This window comes from Electrona antarctica, assembly GCF_951216825.1.
Source record: "Electrona antarctica genome assembly, chromosome: 15".
Lineage (NCBI taxonomy): Eukaryota > Metazoa > Chordata > Actinopteri > Myctophiformes > Myctophidae > Electrona > Electrona antarctica.
The window spans coordinates 3,737,774-3,755,910 of record NC_136796.1 but is presented as its reverse complement, the minus strand read 5'-3'; the positions used below and the strand labels follow the sequence as shown (position 1 = coordinate 3,755,910).

General features: G+C 45.1%; 1 protein-coding gene across 1 annotated transcript in view; it reads left to right on the top strand.

Annotated features, from left to right (window-relative positions):
* rmp24 (ribonuclease MRP subunit p24) overlaps positions 1–18,137 on the top strand; it is a 77,172-nt gene that overhangs the window by 10,329 nt on the left and 48,706 nt on the right. The window contains exons 2-4 of the mRNA XM_079522786.1: positions 11,675–11,697; positions 13,240–13,308; positions 13,903–14,090. Of these exons, the coding sequence (XP_079378912.1) occupies positions 11,675–11,697; positions 13,240–13,308; positions 13,903–14,090 (280 nt within the window). The remainder of the gene's footprint in view (positions 1–11,674; positions 11,698–13,239; positions 13,309–13,902; positions 14,091–18,137) is intronic.

The following is an 18,137-nucleotide window of genomic DNA, read 5'->3' as shown; positions in this document are numbered from 1 at the left end:
ACGATACGCTATGGCCTTCTCCTGGTAGGATACGATACGCTATGGCCTTCTCCTGGTAGGATACGATACGCTATGGCCTTCTCCTGGTAGGATACGATACGCTATGGCCTTCTCCTGGTAGGATACGATACGCTATGGCCTTCTCCAGGTAGGATACGATACGCTATGGCCTTCTCCTGGTAGGATACGCTATATGGCCTTCTCCTGGTAGGATACGATACGCTATGGCCTTCTCCTGGTAGGATACGATACGCTATGGCCTTCTCCTGGTAGGATACGATACGCTATGGCCTTCTCCTGGTAGGATACGATACGCTATGGCCTTCTCCTGGTAGGATACGATACGCTATGGCCTTCTTCTGGTAGGATACGATACGCTATGGCCTTCTCCTGGTAGGATACGCTACGCTATGGCCTTCTCCTGATACGATACGCTATGGCCTTCTCCTGGTAGGATACGATACGCTATGCCCTTCTCCTGGTAGGATACGATACGCTATGGCCTTCTCCTGGTAGGATATGATACGCTATGGCCTTCTCCTGGTAGGATACGCTATGGCCTTCTTCTGGTAGGATACGATACGCTATGGCCTTCTCCTGGTAGGATACGATACGCTATGGCCTTCTCCTGGTAGGATACGCTACGCTATGGCCTTCTCCTGATACGATACGCTATGGCCTTCTTCTGGTAGGATACGCTACGCTATGGCCTTCTCCTGATACGATACGCTATGGCCTTCTCCTGGTAGGATACGATACGCTATGCCCTTCTCCTGGTAGGATACGATACGCTATGGCCTTCTCCTGGTAGGATATGATACGCTATGGCCTTCTCCTGGTAGGATACGCTATGGCCTTCTCCAGGTAGGATACGCTATGGCCTTCTCCAGGTAGGATACGATACGCTATGGCCTTCTCCAGGTAGGATACGATACGCTATGGCCTTCTCCTGGTAGGATACGCTATGGCCTTCTCCTGTTACGATACGCTATGGCCTTCTCCTGGTAGGATATGATACGCTATGGCCTTCTCCTGGTAGGATACGATACGCTATGGCCTTCTCCTGGTAGGATACGATACGCTATGGCCTTCTCCTGGTAGGATACGATACGCTATGGCCTTCTCCTGGTAGGATACGATACGCTATGGCCTTCTCCTGGTAGGATACGCTATGGCCTTCTCCAGGTAGGATACGATACGCTATGGCCTTCTCCTGGTAGGATACGATACGCTATGGCCTTCTCCTGGTAGGATACGATACGCTATGGCCTTCTCCTGGTAGGATAGGATACGCTATGGCCTTCTCCTGGTAGGATAGGATACGCTATGGCCTTCTCCTGGTAGGATACGATACGCTATGGCCTTCTCCTGGTAGGATACGATACGCTATGGCCTTCTTCTGGTAGGATATGATACGCTATGGCCTTCTCCTGATACGATACGCTATGGCCTTCTTCTGGTAGGATATGATACGCTATGGCCTTCTCCTGGTAGGATACGCTATGGCCTTCTTCTGGTAGGATATGATACGCTATGGCCTTCTCCTGCCACTGTTATTACACAGTCCTCTGAACACTGTTATTTCAGCTAATCATCATTATTATTATTTTTTGCATACATTTTTAGAATCTTTCACCATTCATCTGTATAAAAAAATAAAAATAAACACTGCTGGATGAATTTATTTAATAGACATGTCATTACTCCATCATGCACACCGTTGTTCACGCTCTTTTAACCAACTATCAAGCTGGCATCCTTCATTTGGGCATTTTGGGGAAAGAAGATTATCAACAGTTTAGAGAAATCTGCTGTTTTAACTTTATGGCCGTAGTGCATTGTTGTTTATTTTAGTTATATCTGGCTGCCCTCCTGTGCTTTGGCTATGATTAATGAACGGTTATTTAAAATATTAGTGTGTGTAGTGAATGAATGGGTGTCTCCTCAACCCACCATCGTAGTGAATGAATGCCCTGCTGTCATTTGGATGGAGGTCATGTTTTACTTCACAAATGTGCTTGGCAGGTATACGACTGAACTGGCCAGTGAATAGTACCGTCGGACATCCTCGCCAGTGATTGGAATTGGCCAGAACGCTGCATGCACTGAATACCAGTGGTGGAAACTAAGTAACTTAAGTACATAATTTACTTATTTAAGTTTGATGTATTTGTACTTTACTTGAGTATTTCCAAATTTACAATGCGTTTACTTCTACTCCACTAGGTCACGGATCCACTGCAGTGATGTAAATAGGTTTTCAGTGTAATGAGTCCCAGGATGCAGGGATGGTCTTTTAGAATTTAGAGTCCCAGGGATGGTCTTTTAGAATGAGTCCCAGGGACATTTGATGAGTCCCACTTCAACGACGTTAGGAGTCATATTTTGCCATTTTTGCAAATGGCAAAATATTGCCAGCATTTAACTCCCATTTCATTTTATATGGTTATAATGTGGTTATATTCATGTATAAAACAGAAGAAGAAATGATTATTATAACTAAATCTAGCAAAAATAAACTAGAATAAAAAACAGTACAGTAGTACAGTAGTGCATCCTGTGGATGCAGAGGTCGTTGTTTTATTGCGTCCCTTAACTATAAGCTGTGGGATGCAAAATGCACATACATTTCAGCTATTGGAAAAAGATTATTATACATTTGAAAACTTGAAATGGGACATCCTTCACAATGAGTACTTTTAACTCCTGGTACTGAATTCCGGACTTTTACTTTCATAGAGTATTTCTATATTGCAGCCAGTATTGATACTTTTACTTAAGTTAAAAAAAAAAGTGAATACTTTTCCCACAACTGCTGAATACTTGTATTGCTTGCTTCCCCCCTTGTGCTGTAACCCCAGCTCAGCCACAGACAGGGTCTATCTGCAGAACAGCTCAGCCACGGACGGGGTCTATCTGCAGAACAGCTCAGCCACAGACAGGGTCTATCTGCAGAACAGCTCAGTGTGTGTATAAATGTAACAGAGGGTCCTCTTGACTCCTAACACACATCCTCCCATGTACAAAAAAAACCCATATTTTCATTTCCATCCATAATTCCCCCCACATATATTCCCTGGCGCACGTAAGAGCAAAACAAACAAACCGCAGGATTTGAGAGTGTTTTTGGGGTGCTGTGTGGCTGTAGCCCAAGACACGCACGCACACACGCACACACACACACACACGCACGCACGCACACATGCACAGTCGCACACACACACTACACGCACGTGTATAGATAGAATGCCCCCAAATTATAGCTTCTCCACTATTATTACACACATGAACACACATACTGTACGTAGTATTGGCAATGGCATGTGTGCAGAATGCAGATACACACAGACGCACGCACGCAGGCACGCACGCACGCACGCACGCACGCACGCACGCACACACACACACACACACACACACACACGTATACACACGTATACACACACCAGACAACCCGAGGATTTCCTCCATAAATCCCCCGGTAGAATATAACGCAATAACCGCGGTGCGAATTGAAACCTATACCATCAAAAGGAAATCGTCTCTGTCGGGTTTAAACCTTGCATGTCCAAAAACAGTTACTTTTCGGGATTCAAGTTCAAAAACGTCAAAAGCAGCAGATCTACAAGCTCAAAACGCGTCGCTTCGCGCCACGTTCAGAGCTTGTGGATCTGCTATTTTCTTATGCTTTTATGCGACGCTGCAGTGTGATCGAGTAGGATGTTAATTTACACACAAAAAATGAATGGAGAGCTTAAACTTAAAACTTAAAAGCTATTCTCTGTAAAGCTATTCTCTGTTGTCTGATTCCCTTTAACGATTCCTATATTTTTAAAACATCTACAGTATATAATTTCGGCCTTCATTGAAAATGTTTGAACAGAAATTTCATCATACATACTACTATATTGCATACATAATTTATTTCATTGGTTCTCAGGGTACTGGGTTACTTCCAAATGGACCCTTACCGGTCAGTGTTAATTAAAAAAAATAGTTTTAGAACCACCGGCATCTTTAATCGTATATCAGACGTGAAGTCCACATACTCAGCCCTGACAGCGTGATGCATGTATTGAATTAAAATTAGCTGGGTGTCGAGTGTCGACCCCGCTCATTTTTAGGCCCATGTTATAATTAAGACATGTAAGTATGTATGCTCGGCTCTACGCATTCCAATTTCAACTGAATGCATTCGTCAACACACAGTGAGAAAATAATTAATTTCAGAGCATTCGAACACATTAGTTGTTTTGGTACAGGGTGTTCTTTCTACTGTACCGTGGAGAGTGTCTGACTTTTCTTACAGAACCTCTTATCTCCATATTGTAACTTTTGCACAAAACTAAGCATCAAGTAGCATATTGACGAGCTCCACGTGACGCGTTTCAAGCTTGTAGATCTGCTGATTTTGCTGTTTTTTTTATTTGAATCTTGAAAAGTAACTGTGTGGGGGGGGGGGGGGGGGGGGGGAGGAGAGTTCCAGAGCCGCCCCGCGTCCGAAAAGACACACAGCAAAGTTTGTTGGGATCGGGACTTGAACCTGTGGCATGCTGTCAGGCTAGAGTACCAGCATAGGTGCCTGGACCGCTATATTCTTTTTGCTATTTTTTAAAAACTTTAAAAACATTTAAGCACATCTCTCTACTGGTATTTCGTTGTGGTGAAATTCTATTACCCATCTATCCCTCTCTCTCTCTCTCTCCCTCGTCTCCCGTCTCACTCCACCACACACTGGTATTAGATTAAGTGGCAAATCCATCCTTGGTGGACTTGAAGCCTGTTAGTCAGTCACCCTGCAGTTCCACACCGTGTCGTCATGCACTATAATGCCCTGTTGTTCTTCCAGTATGTTGCCGTGACATCACTGACATGCCTCCTCTGTAATGTGAGCTCCTATAAGCCAAGGCAGTGATGACCAACTAAATTAGATTGGGGAGATCAGTGGATGATGAGTCAGACTATAAGGCCTTCGGAAAACTGTTCCGGAAACGTTTCCAAATGTGACGGAACCTATTCCGATATACCTCAGATTCCTCCGGGATCACAGCCCTATAGTCGTCATCCACTGTGTACACTACTGTCATAGCATAGCTGCATTGATTGATTGATTGAAATATGTATTAACAGTTTGCAGAATTACAGTACATTTCAAGCACAAACTCAATACAAAGACTGTTAACTGTGAGTGGACAACCCAATTAAGCATTACACTTGTTTACAAGAGGGTCCACCTTGTTCAATTCATCACAACATTTAGAGACGTACAAATAGACACTTCTATATATAGTCAAAGAACAGAACAGGAATTCATCATAAGGGAGGTAAAAAGGGAAAAGAAACATATACAGTAAGGGGAAAAGGGGGGTGGGCGGTGGGGGGGGAATTCAGATTTTACGGAGGCCAGTTTCGAATTTCATAGGAGGCCATGGCTATGTTTCACCAGTTTCAATTGAAACGGGCCTACACTTTTAGGGGGGCCTCTGAGCTCCGACTGACCATCAAGCGTCAGTCAATCCTCCGCCACCCTTGGGCCTTGCCCTCTCTCTCTCACTCACTCGCTGCCTTAGGGCCGATTCATAATCCTATTTTACCGCTGTAGTGCCGAAATGAGGACGGTACCCCCCCCCCCCCCCCCCCCCCCGAACCTCAAATGACGTCACATTGTAGGCTCTACAGAGCCAAACCGACTTTTATTCGGCTCTAAAATAGGAGTATGAATCGCGCCTTACTCTCTCCCAAAATGTTAAGTTACACTTATTTCCTGTTAAACTGGGTAAAATGTGCGGCATTAGGAGGTAAAGGTGAGACACTTTATCGTGACGGGACGACAGGATGAGGAGAGGTGGTGTTGCTACGTAATTGTGGAGAGTAATGGCTGCGCGCGATGTTGAACAGACACAACTATTTGTATCAATATGCTTGTATCAACAGTTAATTAGGTCATAGGTATATATGGGGGCCTCATATTTGGTCGTGAAATGGGCCTCCAGATTCCTAAGGATACTGCATAGCTCCCCAGCTAGTCATCCACTGTGTAGTGTGTACAGTTGTACACTATACTGTCATAGCATAGCTCCCCAGCTAGTCATCAACTGTGTACAGTTGTACACTATACTGTCATAGCATAGCTCCCCAGCTAGTCATCCACTGTACACTACTGTCACGTCGTGTCTCCCCAGCTAAGCCCTCTTCCGTTCTTCCAGTATGTTGTTGCTGCCTGTGCTGTGTGACACGGCTCAGTCTCTGTAATGTCCTTCCAGTATGTTGCTGCCTCAGTCTCTGTAATGTCCTTCCAGTATGTTGCTGCCTCAGTCTCTGTAATGTCCTTCCAGTATGTTGCTGCCTCAGTCTCTGTAATGTCCTTCCAGTATGTTGCTGCCTCAGTCTCTGTAATGTCCTTCCAGTATGTTGCTGCCTCAGTCTCTGTAATGTCCTTCCAGTATGTTGCTGTCTCAGTCTCTGTAATGTCCTTCCAGTATGTTGCTGCCTCAGTCTCTGTAATGTCCTTCCAGTATGTTGCTGCCTCAGTCTCTGTAATGTCCTTCCAGTATGTTGCTGCCTCAGTCTCTGTAATGTCCTTCCAGTATGTTGCTGCCTCAGTCTCTGTAATGTCCTTCCAGTGTGTTGCTGCCTCAGTCTCTGTAATGTCCTTCCAGTATGTTGCTGCCTCAGTCTCTGTAATGTCCTTCCAGTATGTTGCTGCCTCAGTCTCTGTAATGTCCTTCCAGTATGTTGCTGCCTCAGTCTCTGTAATGTCCTTCCAGTATGTTGCTGCCTCAGTCTCTGTAATGTCCTTCCAGTATGTTGCTGCCTCAGTCTCTGTAATGTCCTTCCAGTATGTTGCTGCCTCAGTCTCTGTAATGTCCTTCCAGTATGTTGCTGCCTCAGTCTCTGTAATGTCCTTCCAGTATGTTGCTGCCTCAGTCTCTGTAATGTCCTTCCAGTATGTTGCTGCCTCGGTCTCTGTAATGTCCTTCCAGTATGTTGCTGCCTCAGTCTCTGTAATGTCCTTCCAGTATGTTGCTGTCTCAGTCTCTGTAATGTCCTTCCAGTATGTTGCTGCCTCAGTCTCTGTAATGTCCTTCCAGTGTGTTGCTGCCTCAGTCTCTGTAATGTCCTTCCAGTATGTTGCTGCCTCAGTCTCTGTAATGTCCTTCCAGTGTGTTGCTGCCTCAGTCTCTGTAATGTCCTTCCAGTATGTGTTGCTGCCTCAGTCTCTGTAATGTCCTTCCAGTATGTTGCTGCTGCCTCAGTCTCTGTAATGTCCTTCCAGTATGTTGCTGCCTCAGTCTCTGTAATGTCCTTCCAGTATGTTGCTGCCTCAGTCTCTGTAATGTCCTTCCAGTATGTTGCTCCCTCAGTCTCTGTAATGTCCTTCCAGTATGTTGCTGCCTCAGTCTCTGTAATGTCCTTCCAGTATGTTGCTGCCTCAGTCTCTGTAATGTCCTTCCAGTGTGTTGCTGCCTCAGTCTCTGTAATGTCCTTCCAGTATGTGTTGCTGCCTCAGTCTCTGTAATGTCCTTCCAGTATGTTGCTGCTGCCTCAGTCTCTGTAATGTCCTTCCAGTATGTTGCTGCCTCAGTCTCTGTAATGTCCTTCCAGTATGTTGCTGCCTCAGTCTCTGTAATGTCCTTCCAGTATGTTGCTGCCTCAGTCTCTGTAATGTCCTTCCAGTATGTTGCTGCCTCAGTCTCTGTAATGTCCTTCCAGTATGTTGCTGCCTCAGTCTCTGTAATGTCCTTCCAGTATGTTGCTGCCTCAGTCTCTGTAATGTCCTTCCAGTATGTTGCTGCCTCAGTCTCTGTAATGTCCTTCCAGTATGTTGCTGCCTCAGTCTCTGTAATGTCCTTCCAGTATGTTGCTGCCTCAGTCTCTGTAATGTCCTTCCAGTATGTTGCTGTCTCAGTCTCTGTAATGTCCTTCCAGTATGTTGCTGCCTCAGTCTCTGTAATGTCCTTCCAGTATGTTGCTGCCTCAGTCTCTGTAATGTCCTTCCAGTATGTTGCTGCCTCAGTCTCTGTAATGTCCTTCCAGTATGTTGCTGCCTCAGTCTCTGTAATGTCCTTCCAGTATGTTGCTGCCTCAGTCTCTGTAATGTCCTTCCAGTGTGTTGCTGCCTCAGTCTCTGTAATGTCCTTCCAGTATGTTGCTGCCTCAGTCTCTGTAATGTCCTTCCAGTAGGTTGCTGCCTCAGTCTCTGTAATGCGAGCCTAATCCAGGCCAGTGATTATAATGTACTACTACATTGGTGGAGATCACCAGTGCATGCCGATGAGTGAGACTGCGGGGCATCGGGTCTAGACCCCCCCCCCTTCACACCCTGGCTGCCCCCAACATCCTATCCAACACACGCTTGCACACACACACACACACACACACACATGCACGCACGCACACACACATTCCTCTGCCTCCGTCCAAACTAACTAACTGCACACCAAGGTTATTATAGATGGTATGCGCGTGACATCATCATCATACCCAGAAGTGAATAGAGTGGCAAAAAAAGCTACCTTCTGGCCTTGACAGCCCATAAATCCAAACAGAAAAGTCCTATCTGTCGTTGCATTAAATTACCTTAAACTTACCATGCCAGTTGCCACTCCCTTTATGCATGCACATACCCTCTATAGTTATACTAACGAAATAACGAAAACTAAAATTGAAAAATCGTTAACTAAAATAAATAAACTAGAACAAATAATAATTAGAAAAACTATAATTAACTGAAACTGTAATGTATGTTTACTAACTGAAATGATAGGCAAAAAGCCCTTAGTTTTGTTTTTGTCAATTTATAAGCTTTTTGGGATGCTATGAAATCTATGTATTTTGCTGTTGTCCGCACCACCTTATGGCACCTTGTGTCCGTGATGCCACGTTTGCAATCTGACAAATAACCGAAAGTATAAACGATAAACTAAAACTAACACTAAAATGAATCAAAACGAACTAAAACTAATTGGCATTAAAAAAAATAAAAACTAATGGCAATGCTCTAGAAACTAACTGAATGAAAAAAGTCAAAACTTAACAAACTAAAACTAAACTAAAATGACAACTATTATAACCACGCACGCACGCACGCACGCACGCACGCACGCACGCACGCACGCACGCACGCACGCACGCACGCACGCACGCACACACACACACACACACACACACACACACACACACACACACACACACACACACACACACACACACACACACACACACACACACACACACACACACACACACACACACACACACACACACACACACACACACACACACACACAGAGAGAGACTGGCTGAATAAAGACAGGGTGGAGGGTGGGTGTGGTGTCAAGAGAACTGCTGTCACCATACAGCAGCTGTTGCCCAGGTCAGAGCGCGCACACACACACACACACACACACACACACACTACCCTCTGTCCCATCTTCTTCTCTTCAGGCCACACGTGCCGGCTGACAGCAGATACCGCGTATCGACCCTGACAGCAGATACCGCGTATCGACCCGGCTTGACTTTTAGCCGCAGGGGGGGCTAATTTTAACGAGCCTTAGTGTGTGGATTGTTTCCCAAATCCTATCTTGCATTCCACCTTACCTCTTATGCCAAAACCTTTTAGGCATTTTTTTAACCCCTTTTGGTGTTAGCATTATGTTATAATTTAGCTATTGAAAAATAGCAGATCTACAAGCTCATAGCGCGCCACCGCGCGCTACGAGATTGTAGGTCTGCTATTTTTGAAAAATCGAAGAACGACTGACATAGAAACATAGCTTTTTCAGGAAACTGTCAGGATGTAGAAGACATTTGTAGAATCTGATCTCAGGTCAAAATGGGCATGAAAATAAATTAATAGTTTACCAGTTCACAACGTGTCAATGTAATAGTTTCACTATTTAAAAATGTTTTTCAAAATGGTAAAACTGCCTAAAAAGGTTAGGCATACATTTATTTTGGACCAAAGTACTCCACACCAGTAGTACTTGAGTCAAAGTCAAATATTTACTCGTCTACAAGTGAAACGTTGCTCTGACCAATTTGAACTTAGTAAGTACAATATTTGCCGTTGAAATGTAGTGTCGAATGTTGTCAAGTCAAGTCAATTTTATTCACAGTTTATTTAAAGTACATTTAAAAACAACCGAGGCACAGCATACAAAACAATGTTAGAAAGACCAACAATGTTACACAAAATATATAAAAATGTGCTAAATACGTACAAAATCAAAAGCATTTCTCCATGGAGGCAGTGGGGCATTTGTTTAAAAGGCCAGATAGAACACAGTCTGGATTTACAAGTGTCCAGGGAGTATGCAAACCTTTGCATCCTATCGTGTGCGTGCGTGCGTGCGTGCGTGCGTGCGTGCGTGCGTGCGTGCGTGCGTGCGTGCGTGCGTGCGTGCGTGCGTGCGTGCGTGCGTGTCTCGCGCGTGTGTGTGATGCGTGTCTTGTGTGTGTGTGTGTGTGTGTGTGTGTGTGTGTGTGCTTGAGTTTGTTTTGATCTTGTACTAGAACTGTTACTTTTGCTGCTGTCCTATAATACATCATTTATTGCTTAATGTTTATTGCAAGTTTGTGTTTTTTATTTATTTTTTCATAGCTCCGCTGACTGTTAAAGTGCTGTGTATATTACAGCAGAGCAATCACATGGCGTACAGGCTGGATTCATTGCTGCCGTTCTGTCAGCGCCTCAGACGCCTGCCCGCGCGGCTGCACCATTAGCTAAAGCACCGTAGGAGAGTGGAATATCGTCACTGTTGAGAGGAAACCTCTTATGTCCAAAACTGTTAACATATTGGAGATTCGAGGTTTCTACCCCGACAGCAGCGCTATGCTAATAGAATCGTGTGTGTGTGTGTGTGTGTGTGTGTGTGTGTGTGTGTGTGTGTGTGTGTGTGTGTGTGTGTGTGTGTGTGTGTGTGTGTGTGTGTGTGTGTGTGTGTGTGTGTGTGTGTGTGTGTGTGTGTGTGTGTGTGTGTGTGTGTGTGTGTGTGTGTGTGTGTGTGTGTGTGTGTGTGGTGCTTGACTGTCACTTTTCCCTCGCCAATATAATAATAGAGTCTTCAAATCAGACAAAATGCAAAAGGCACTTGGAGGAATACATTTGCATTCTACTGGTCTGTTCTATTATGATTCCTTTTGACGTTTGCCAAATATGTTCCAACGCGTTGCACTCTTGTGTGCTTGTAGATCTGCTATTCTGTGACGTTTGCCAAATATGTTGCAACGCGTTGCACCGTTGTGTGCTTGTAGATTTGTAGATCTGCTATTTATGGCGACTTGATTTGTGATAAATGAAATGAGACCGTACCAAATGCACTCTTTACAGGTCTAGTATAGAGGTTTTAACACATTTTGGACTATTTTATAGTTTAATAGCAGACCTACAAGCTCGTAGTGTGCCACTCGGCGTGTAGATCTGCTATTTTTCAATAGCTAAATTAGAAACATAATGTTTAAAACACCAAAAGGGGTTCCTGCCCAGAATCGGTTAAGATAAGTGATGCTGAATTTTCAGCTCAACAACAGCAGTGTTTGACGGAGGACAATTTCATGATGGATTAAATTCTTTGATTTTTTATGACGATAAACCATAATGGCGATTATCATCCCATGGTTTACTGTATATTAATCTGACATGATTTTCTCTCTTTTTCTGATTTTCCAGGCAAAGACCTCAGGAGGCAAACGGTAAATGCACTTTTGTTCTATTGTTTTGTTTACTGTAGTTTGATTTATTTACTTGCTTTGAGGGTTAAACAAAAGTCAATGGAGGATAATAAAAGCCATCAACCTATTTCCACTGTGGTCCCATTTTATTACACATATCGACGCAGATACTGAAAAACATAAACAACGCAGGAAAGTTTCAGTGTTTTATCAATTAGTCCTAAAATGGAGCACTTTTTCCACACAATGTTGATAAACGGGATGCAAAGGGTAATTTAAATTATCGATTTGATAGATTATAATAAATATTGATACCAGTTGGGGCGCCTGATGGAGGGGAAAGGAACTGGTCGGAATAACGTGTTCCTTCCACGCGCTCCCCCCGCCAGGTGAAAAGAAGCAGCTTGGACTCCTCATGCATAGAAGGAAGCATGAGGTCAGTCCGCTGCCTCCCCCAGGTTGGCAGAGGAAGTGTAGCACCCAAGATTACATTAGATAATTGACACTGGGTGAAAAAAATGGGCTGCAAAATCGTGGGATAAAAAATATTTAAAAAAAAAAGAAAGTGAGTCTCTTCTCCACCCTGCCTGTCTGTCTTGTTCCTTATAGAGCACCGAAGTCTGACGTCACTTTCAGTAGAGTGTGCCTATATACAGGTTCATGTATTTTTTTATTTGCAGTGAAATCTCCATAGGGCGATTTTAGTTCGCTTCATATAAGAACTGTGTTTGAAAAATAAACCGACCACCCCGGCCTTTCTGTCAGGGGAGTGGCTGTGCGTCGTTAATAATGTCCATTCATATTTGATACAGCCAGTTTCTGGAGAAAATGGAATTAATGTGGCCGAAAAAGCCTTGAAACTACATATGAAGGCAATGTCGCTGCTAATATACGTCATGCCCAGCTGTCAACACATTGCGTTCCTGAGATTCCTCGTTGACGTAAGCTCAACTGGTGGTGACTCGACTCGTACTAACCACGAAACATTAAATATCAATAAAATAAAAATAAACGTAATTATCATTCAGTTTCTGTTGTGCGACGGGCAGATGCAGCCACCCTGCCTACCCGGAAATGTAGTCTCTGGATTGTTTGAATCGTTTCTAACGCTTATTTTGTTACTCTTTGGGTATATTTGTACAGTTCCGCCTTCAGTCGATGCTTCATATCCATATGAGTGAAAAGGCCGGGGTGATCGGTTTATTTTTCAAACACAGTTCTTATATAAAATCCCCCTATGGAGATTACAATGCAAATAAAAAGTACACAAACCTGTGGATTGACGCCCTCTACTGACAGTGACGTCAGGACTTCGGTGCTCTATAGAACTGAGTGTAACGTCTCACTGCAGAAAGTGACTCTCTCTCTTCTCCACCCTGTCTGTCTAAGTGACTATCTCTCTCTTCTCCACCCTGGTGACTCTCTCTCTCTTCTCCACCCTGTCTGTCTAAGTGACTCTCTCTCTCTTCTCCACCCTGTCTTGTTCCTTACAGAGCTGAGTGTAACGTCTCACTGCAGGAAGTGACTCTCTCTTCTCCACCCTGTCTGTCTTGTTCCTTACAGAGCTGAGTGTAACGTCTCACTGCAGGAAGTGCCAGCTGCCGAAGCGGAGGTGTGGTCAGCACCACAACGGTACGGTACCACAGGAAGCTCCTCTCTCCACCAGATCCGTCTGTCTTGATCACATGACTATTGAGATCATGTGCACCGATTTGTGTGAAATTTCGATAAATCTGAAGGATTCATATTACATTTTTTTTTTACATAAGTCGGCCTCCTGATGGTGCCATTAAAGCTAATTTGTACACTATGCGTGAAAAATGCAGGGCAAAGGTTTTCCGTTGGCCTCTAGGGAGTGTGCATGCAACGTTTTACACAGAACGGAGCAGTTCTGGGTAAAAACAAAATGGGCCTGTTAAGCGCCACCATGAGGCTGATTTGAAAATTCCTCCACCTAGTGGGAATGTGTGTGCATGATTTCACTTCAAAACGGAGCACTCCTTCAAACAAGCCAATCAGGATGGAGTATGACAAAATCTGAAAGACACGTTTTGTTAATGGCTAAAAACTAGAATGATAAAGATTTAAAAAATAATATCTCCACATCTTCTCCACTTCTCCATCTCCCCTCCACACCTATCCCTCTCCTCTCCATCTCCCCATCCCTTCCTCCCTCTCCCCTCCACACCCATCCCTCCCCAACATCACTGCACCTTCCCTCTCCAGGTGAGTACTGTGTGTGTCGGCACTGCAGCCAGTGGCTGCAGCCTGGCAACCACCGCGTGCGTCTGCGTCCCAAGAGGCGCGCGTCTGCGCGGGTGCAGAGCGTGCTGCGCCGGGAGGCACGGGGCAGACGCCTCAGCCTCGCCCAGAAGGAGATTCTGCGTCGCTTCAGGACGTCCCGCTCCACTCTGGTAGGATCACACTGTCAACGTCTGCACCCTCCGTGCCACTCCATTACATTACAGCAGGGGTTCCCAAACTTTTTTGGACCAGGTACCCCTTTTGGGGTAGACATTTTTCCAGGTACCCCTGATCTGAAGCGGCCGCAGAAACCTTTCAAGTGTCCTGAGTCTTTTTGTTGTTTCTGCAGCATGCGTCCTGCTGTTACTGTTTGGGGTCACGACAGGTTGACTGATGTTGTAGTTTTAGTAATCATGTCAGCTATTGGCCCAAAGCAAACATGGGAGAAACACAATGAACAACACAAAAAATATGTTTATTGCGCAACTTGGCAGAAATGACCACGTAGATAAACATAATTTTAATGTTAAAAAAAGAAAAACAAGTTTTTTTGTTTTTCTGGGAATTATTTCGGGTACCCCCTGGCTATGCGCCGCGTACCCCTAGCGGTCCGCGGACCCCACTTTGGGAACCGCTGGTCTAGCACTCACACAATCACTGCACCGTTCCCTCTGAATCCATGAACCTACAGCACCGTGGCGTGCATATATAGGAGTAGTGGACATACTGCTCTGCTCTCTCTCAGAGCAGTCGTGTTTCTCAAACGTTTTCAAGGACACCCACATTGATATTGGTATTTGGCCGCGGGCCCCCCCATCTCAAACGATGTTTGCCGGGTAGGGACCCCCAGCAGAGAAGTACGAAATATTACAAGGCTGTGAGCTTGTAGAACGGCTATCTTTGATAGTATGTAAGTATAAAATATGGTGAAAGTGGTTAAAAATGATTTGTGATGCTACAGTATATTAACACATTTTGCTGGTGACCCACAGGACCCTGCAACCCGCCAAAATAATCATATTTGAACTGGGAACCCCCCCCCCCCCCCCCCCCCCCACCCCAACAAAGCACTTGGAATTGTAGGACTTGCTCAAGGCATTTCCATTTTCTTAGACTCTGTTTCCACAGATGAATATTGTGAAAATAGCCGATGCTACTGTACATGTTCACAGCGCCTCGCAAAGCCAGCATGTAGATTGTCCTATCCTCACAATATTCTCCTTTCTTAATTAACATTTGACCATTTTCAATAGTTTGTTGGTTACTTTTGTTGCAGTAATGGTCAAAAAATAACCAATCAATGTGCAGATACCCTGTTATACACCTTTATAACACGGCTTTGTTGAATGCTTGATTCTGATTCGCTGAATTCAGCCGTGTGTTATTTCTGTATAATGACCGATTGTCTGTCTAAAATTGAGTTATTTGGAGTAAAAAGGTTAAATGGAGTAAAAAGGTTGCACATTGTGCTAATCCCCCCCCCCCCCCCCCCCAAAAAAAATCATTTGGGGACCCCCGCTTTGAGAACCCCCTCCTCTAGAACTGTCCTCAGACGACACTGAGCGGACTGCTTACAAAATTGCTGGTCTATTTTCTCTTTTGTGCAGCCACCACTATTAATATCCCTCCACTCCTCCACCGGAACTCCCAGAAGATTCGTGGCAGGCAGGTAGAGGGAGGGTCACCCGCCAGCCTCGCTCACTCAGAAAGGTAGAGAGAGGTTCACCCGCCTGCCTCGCTCACTCAGAAAGGTAGAGAGAGGTTCACCCACCTGCCTCGCTCACTCAGAAAGGCAGTTTAGAAGTGAATGGACCACGGTGGCGTGTCCCAGAGGCACGGGGGCTCTGGCACCAGACTTAATGAAGCACACTAGCACAGACAAACCCCACCAGACTTAATGAAGCACACTAGCACAGACCAACCCCACCAGGCTTAATGAAGCACACTAGCCCAGACCAACTCCACTTGGAAGCAAAGCGGCAGCCGCCGCCGCCGCTGCTGCCGTCGCTAAAAAGCAGCACCCGGTAATTTGGTATGCGAGGTTTAATAACCACCAATTTGAAGACAGACAGACATACAGACAGTAATTTGGTATGCGAGGTTAATAACCACCCATCTGAAGACAGACAGACACCCTCCAACAGCCCTTCATTCAGTCGCCGACTATCAATTCTGTCTGCAATATAGAAGTTATACAAGTAAAGTCGTAAAAAAGGTCAATTGCCTTCCGTCTGTTAGAAAAGTTCTGTATTTGAAGGTTCTAGTAAAAGGTTAGTAGTGCTGGTTCTGTTCAGAATGTATTGTCTCCCGTCTTTCCACAAAATAATGGAAAATGCTTGATAGTGACCTCGATGAGCCTGATTGATAAGGTACTCGTTATCGATACAACATTAACAAGCTCCATCCCCGAGTGTGAGTGTGTCGGGGACTAGAGAGAGAGAGAGAGAGAGGGGGGGTCAGGGACTTAGAGAGAGAGAGAGAGAGAGAGCCAGGGACTTGAGAGAGAGAGAGAGAGAGAGAGAGAGAGTCAGGGACTTGGAGGAGAGCTGGGAGAGAGCGATAGAGAGAGAGAGGAAAGGAGGATCAATTTGTCGCAGAGAGTTGTTTAGTATTCAGAAGTGGGCTGTGTGAGTTGTACTCCTGCTGCTGCTGCTCACTGGCCTCCGCTGTGTGCTGAAGGTCAGTGGTGGAAAAAAGTACTCCATTTGTTTTAGAAAAGTATCAAGTAAAAGCATCAATACCGTAATGTAGAATTACTCTGTTACAAGCGAATTTCCCCGGAATTCAAACATTTAAATTCCGGGGAGTAAAAGTACAAACGTATTGGTATCAAAAATACACTTAAAGGGGCATTCCACTCATTTTCAACATTTTACTATGTCATTAATATACCTTAGAGCTGTTGTGTGGAAATAATAAAAAAGTCCCCCCATTCTGTGTTTACTAGAACTAGAGGTCTGAAAAACATACTTACAGTTCTAGGAAACACAGAATGGGGGGACTTTTTTATTATTTCAGCTCTAAGGTATATTAATGACATAGTAAAATGTTGAAAATGGGTGGTTTTCCCCTTTAAAAGTCCAGAAGTAAAAGTACTCATTATACAGAATGTCCATGGATACATGCTTTGCAGCACTGCAGCTGAAGGTCACATCCAGCTCTCTGATAGGCTCTCTGCAGCACTGCTGAAGGTCACATCCAGCTCTCTGATAGGCTCTCTGGAGGACTCCCGACAGGAAGTCAGTGTCAATGCTCCACGCTGCGGTATGAAGCCTCATTTGTGCTCCGTCGCACGACCCATAGGCCATCTAGAAATGATGGGCCCCTGGGCCCCTGGGCCCCTGGGCCACCGTCATGCAAAAGTCAAACTAAAGTTGTCCTTTTTGGGGGGCCCTTGAGCTTGAGCCTCTTCACGGTCACGTTGTGAGCTTGTAGATCGGCTATTTGAACTATTTTAAAAGTTAGAAATACTAAAAAAAAATACCTCCAAAGAGCTTGGGGTGAAGGTTAGATTGAACCTCAGCGGATGAATGATTATTCAAATTGGCCTCATGATTATCCATATGAAAATGTAAATTGTGATTGGAACATATGCTCAACACTGACTTTCAACACTTAATGTTATCAGGGCAGAAAATGGGATGGAAATTAATCCACAGTTTTATAAATGAGGCTCTGGTAAGTGACCCCCCCCTGGTAGTCCTACCATTAAACATTTTCAGAGGGGGGGGTCCCTGGCTTACTCGCTTCCCCTCTGTCGGAGGAGGAAGCGACACGCAGCCGTCGGGGAACCCCCCCAAGCCGACTGCCCCCCCCCCCCCTTGCTGCTAGTATCAGGCTGCTACAGAAACTGTCAGACGAGAAGACCAAAAACACTAGCGGGGGTTCCTGTGTTGCGTTATATTTTTCGACAGAAGCAACAGTTGTACCTATAGTCTCGTACCGGGCCCTGCAAGCTTCGGGCCCTGGCGCTTAAGCTCCACCTAGTTCCATTGTTAGTCCGGCTCTGTCCCTGGCACTAAACGTTTTCAGATGGGGGGTCCCTGGCACTAAACGTTTTCAGATGGGGGGGTCCCTGGCACTAAACGTTTTCAGATGGGGGGTCCCTGGCACTAAACGTTTTCAGATGGGGGGTCCCTGGCACTAAACGTTTTCAGATGGGGGGTCCCTGGCACTAAACATTTTCAGATGGGGGGTCCCTGGCACTAAACGTCTTC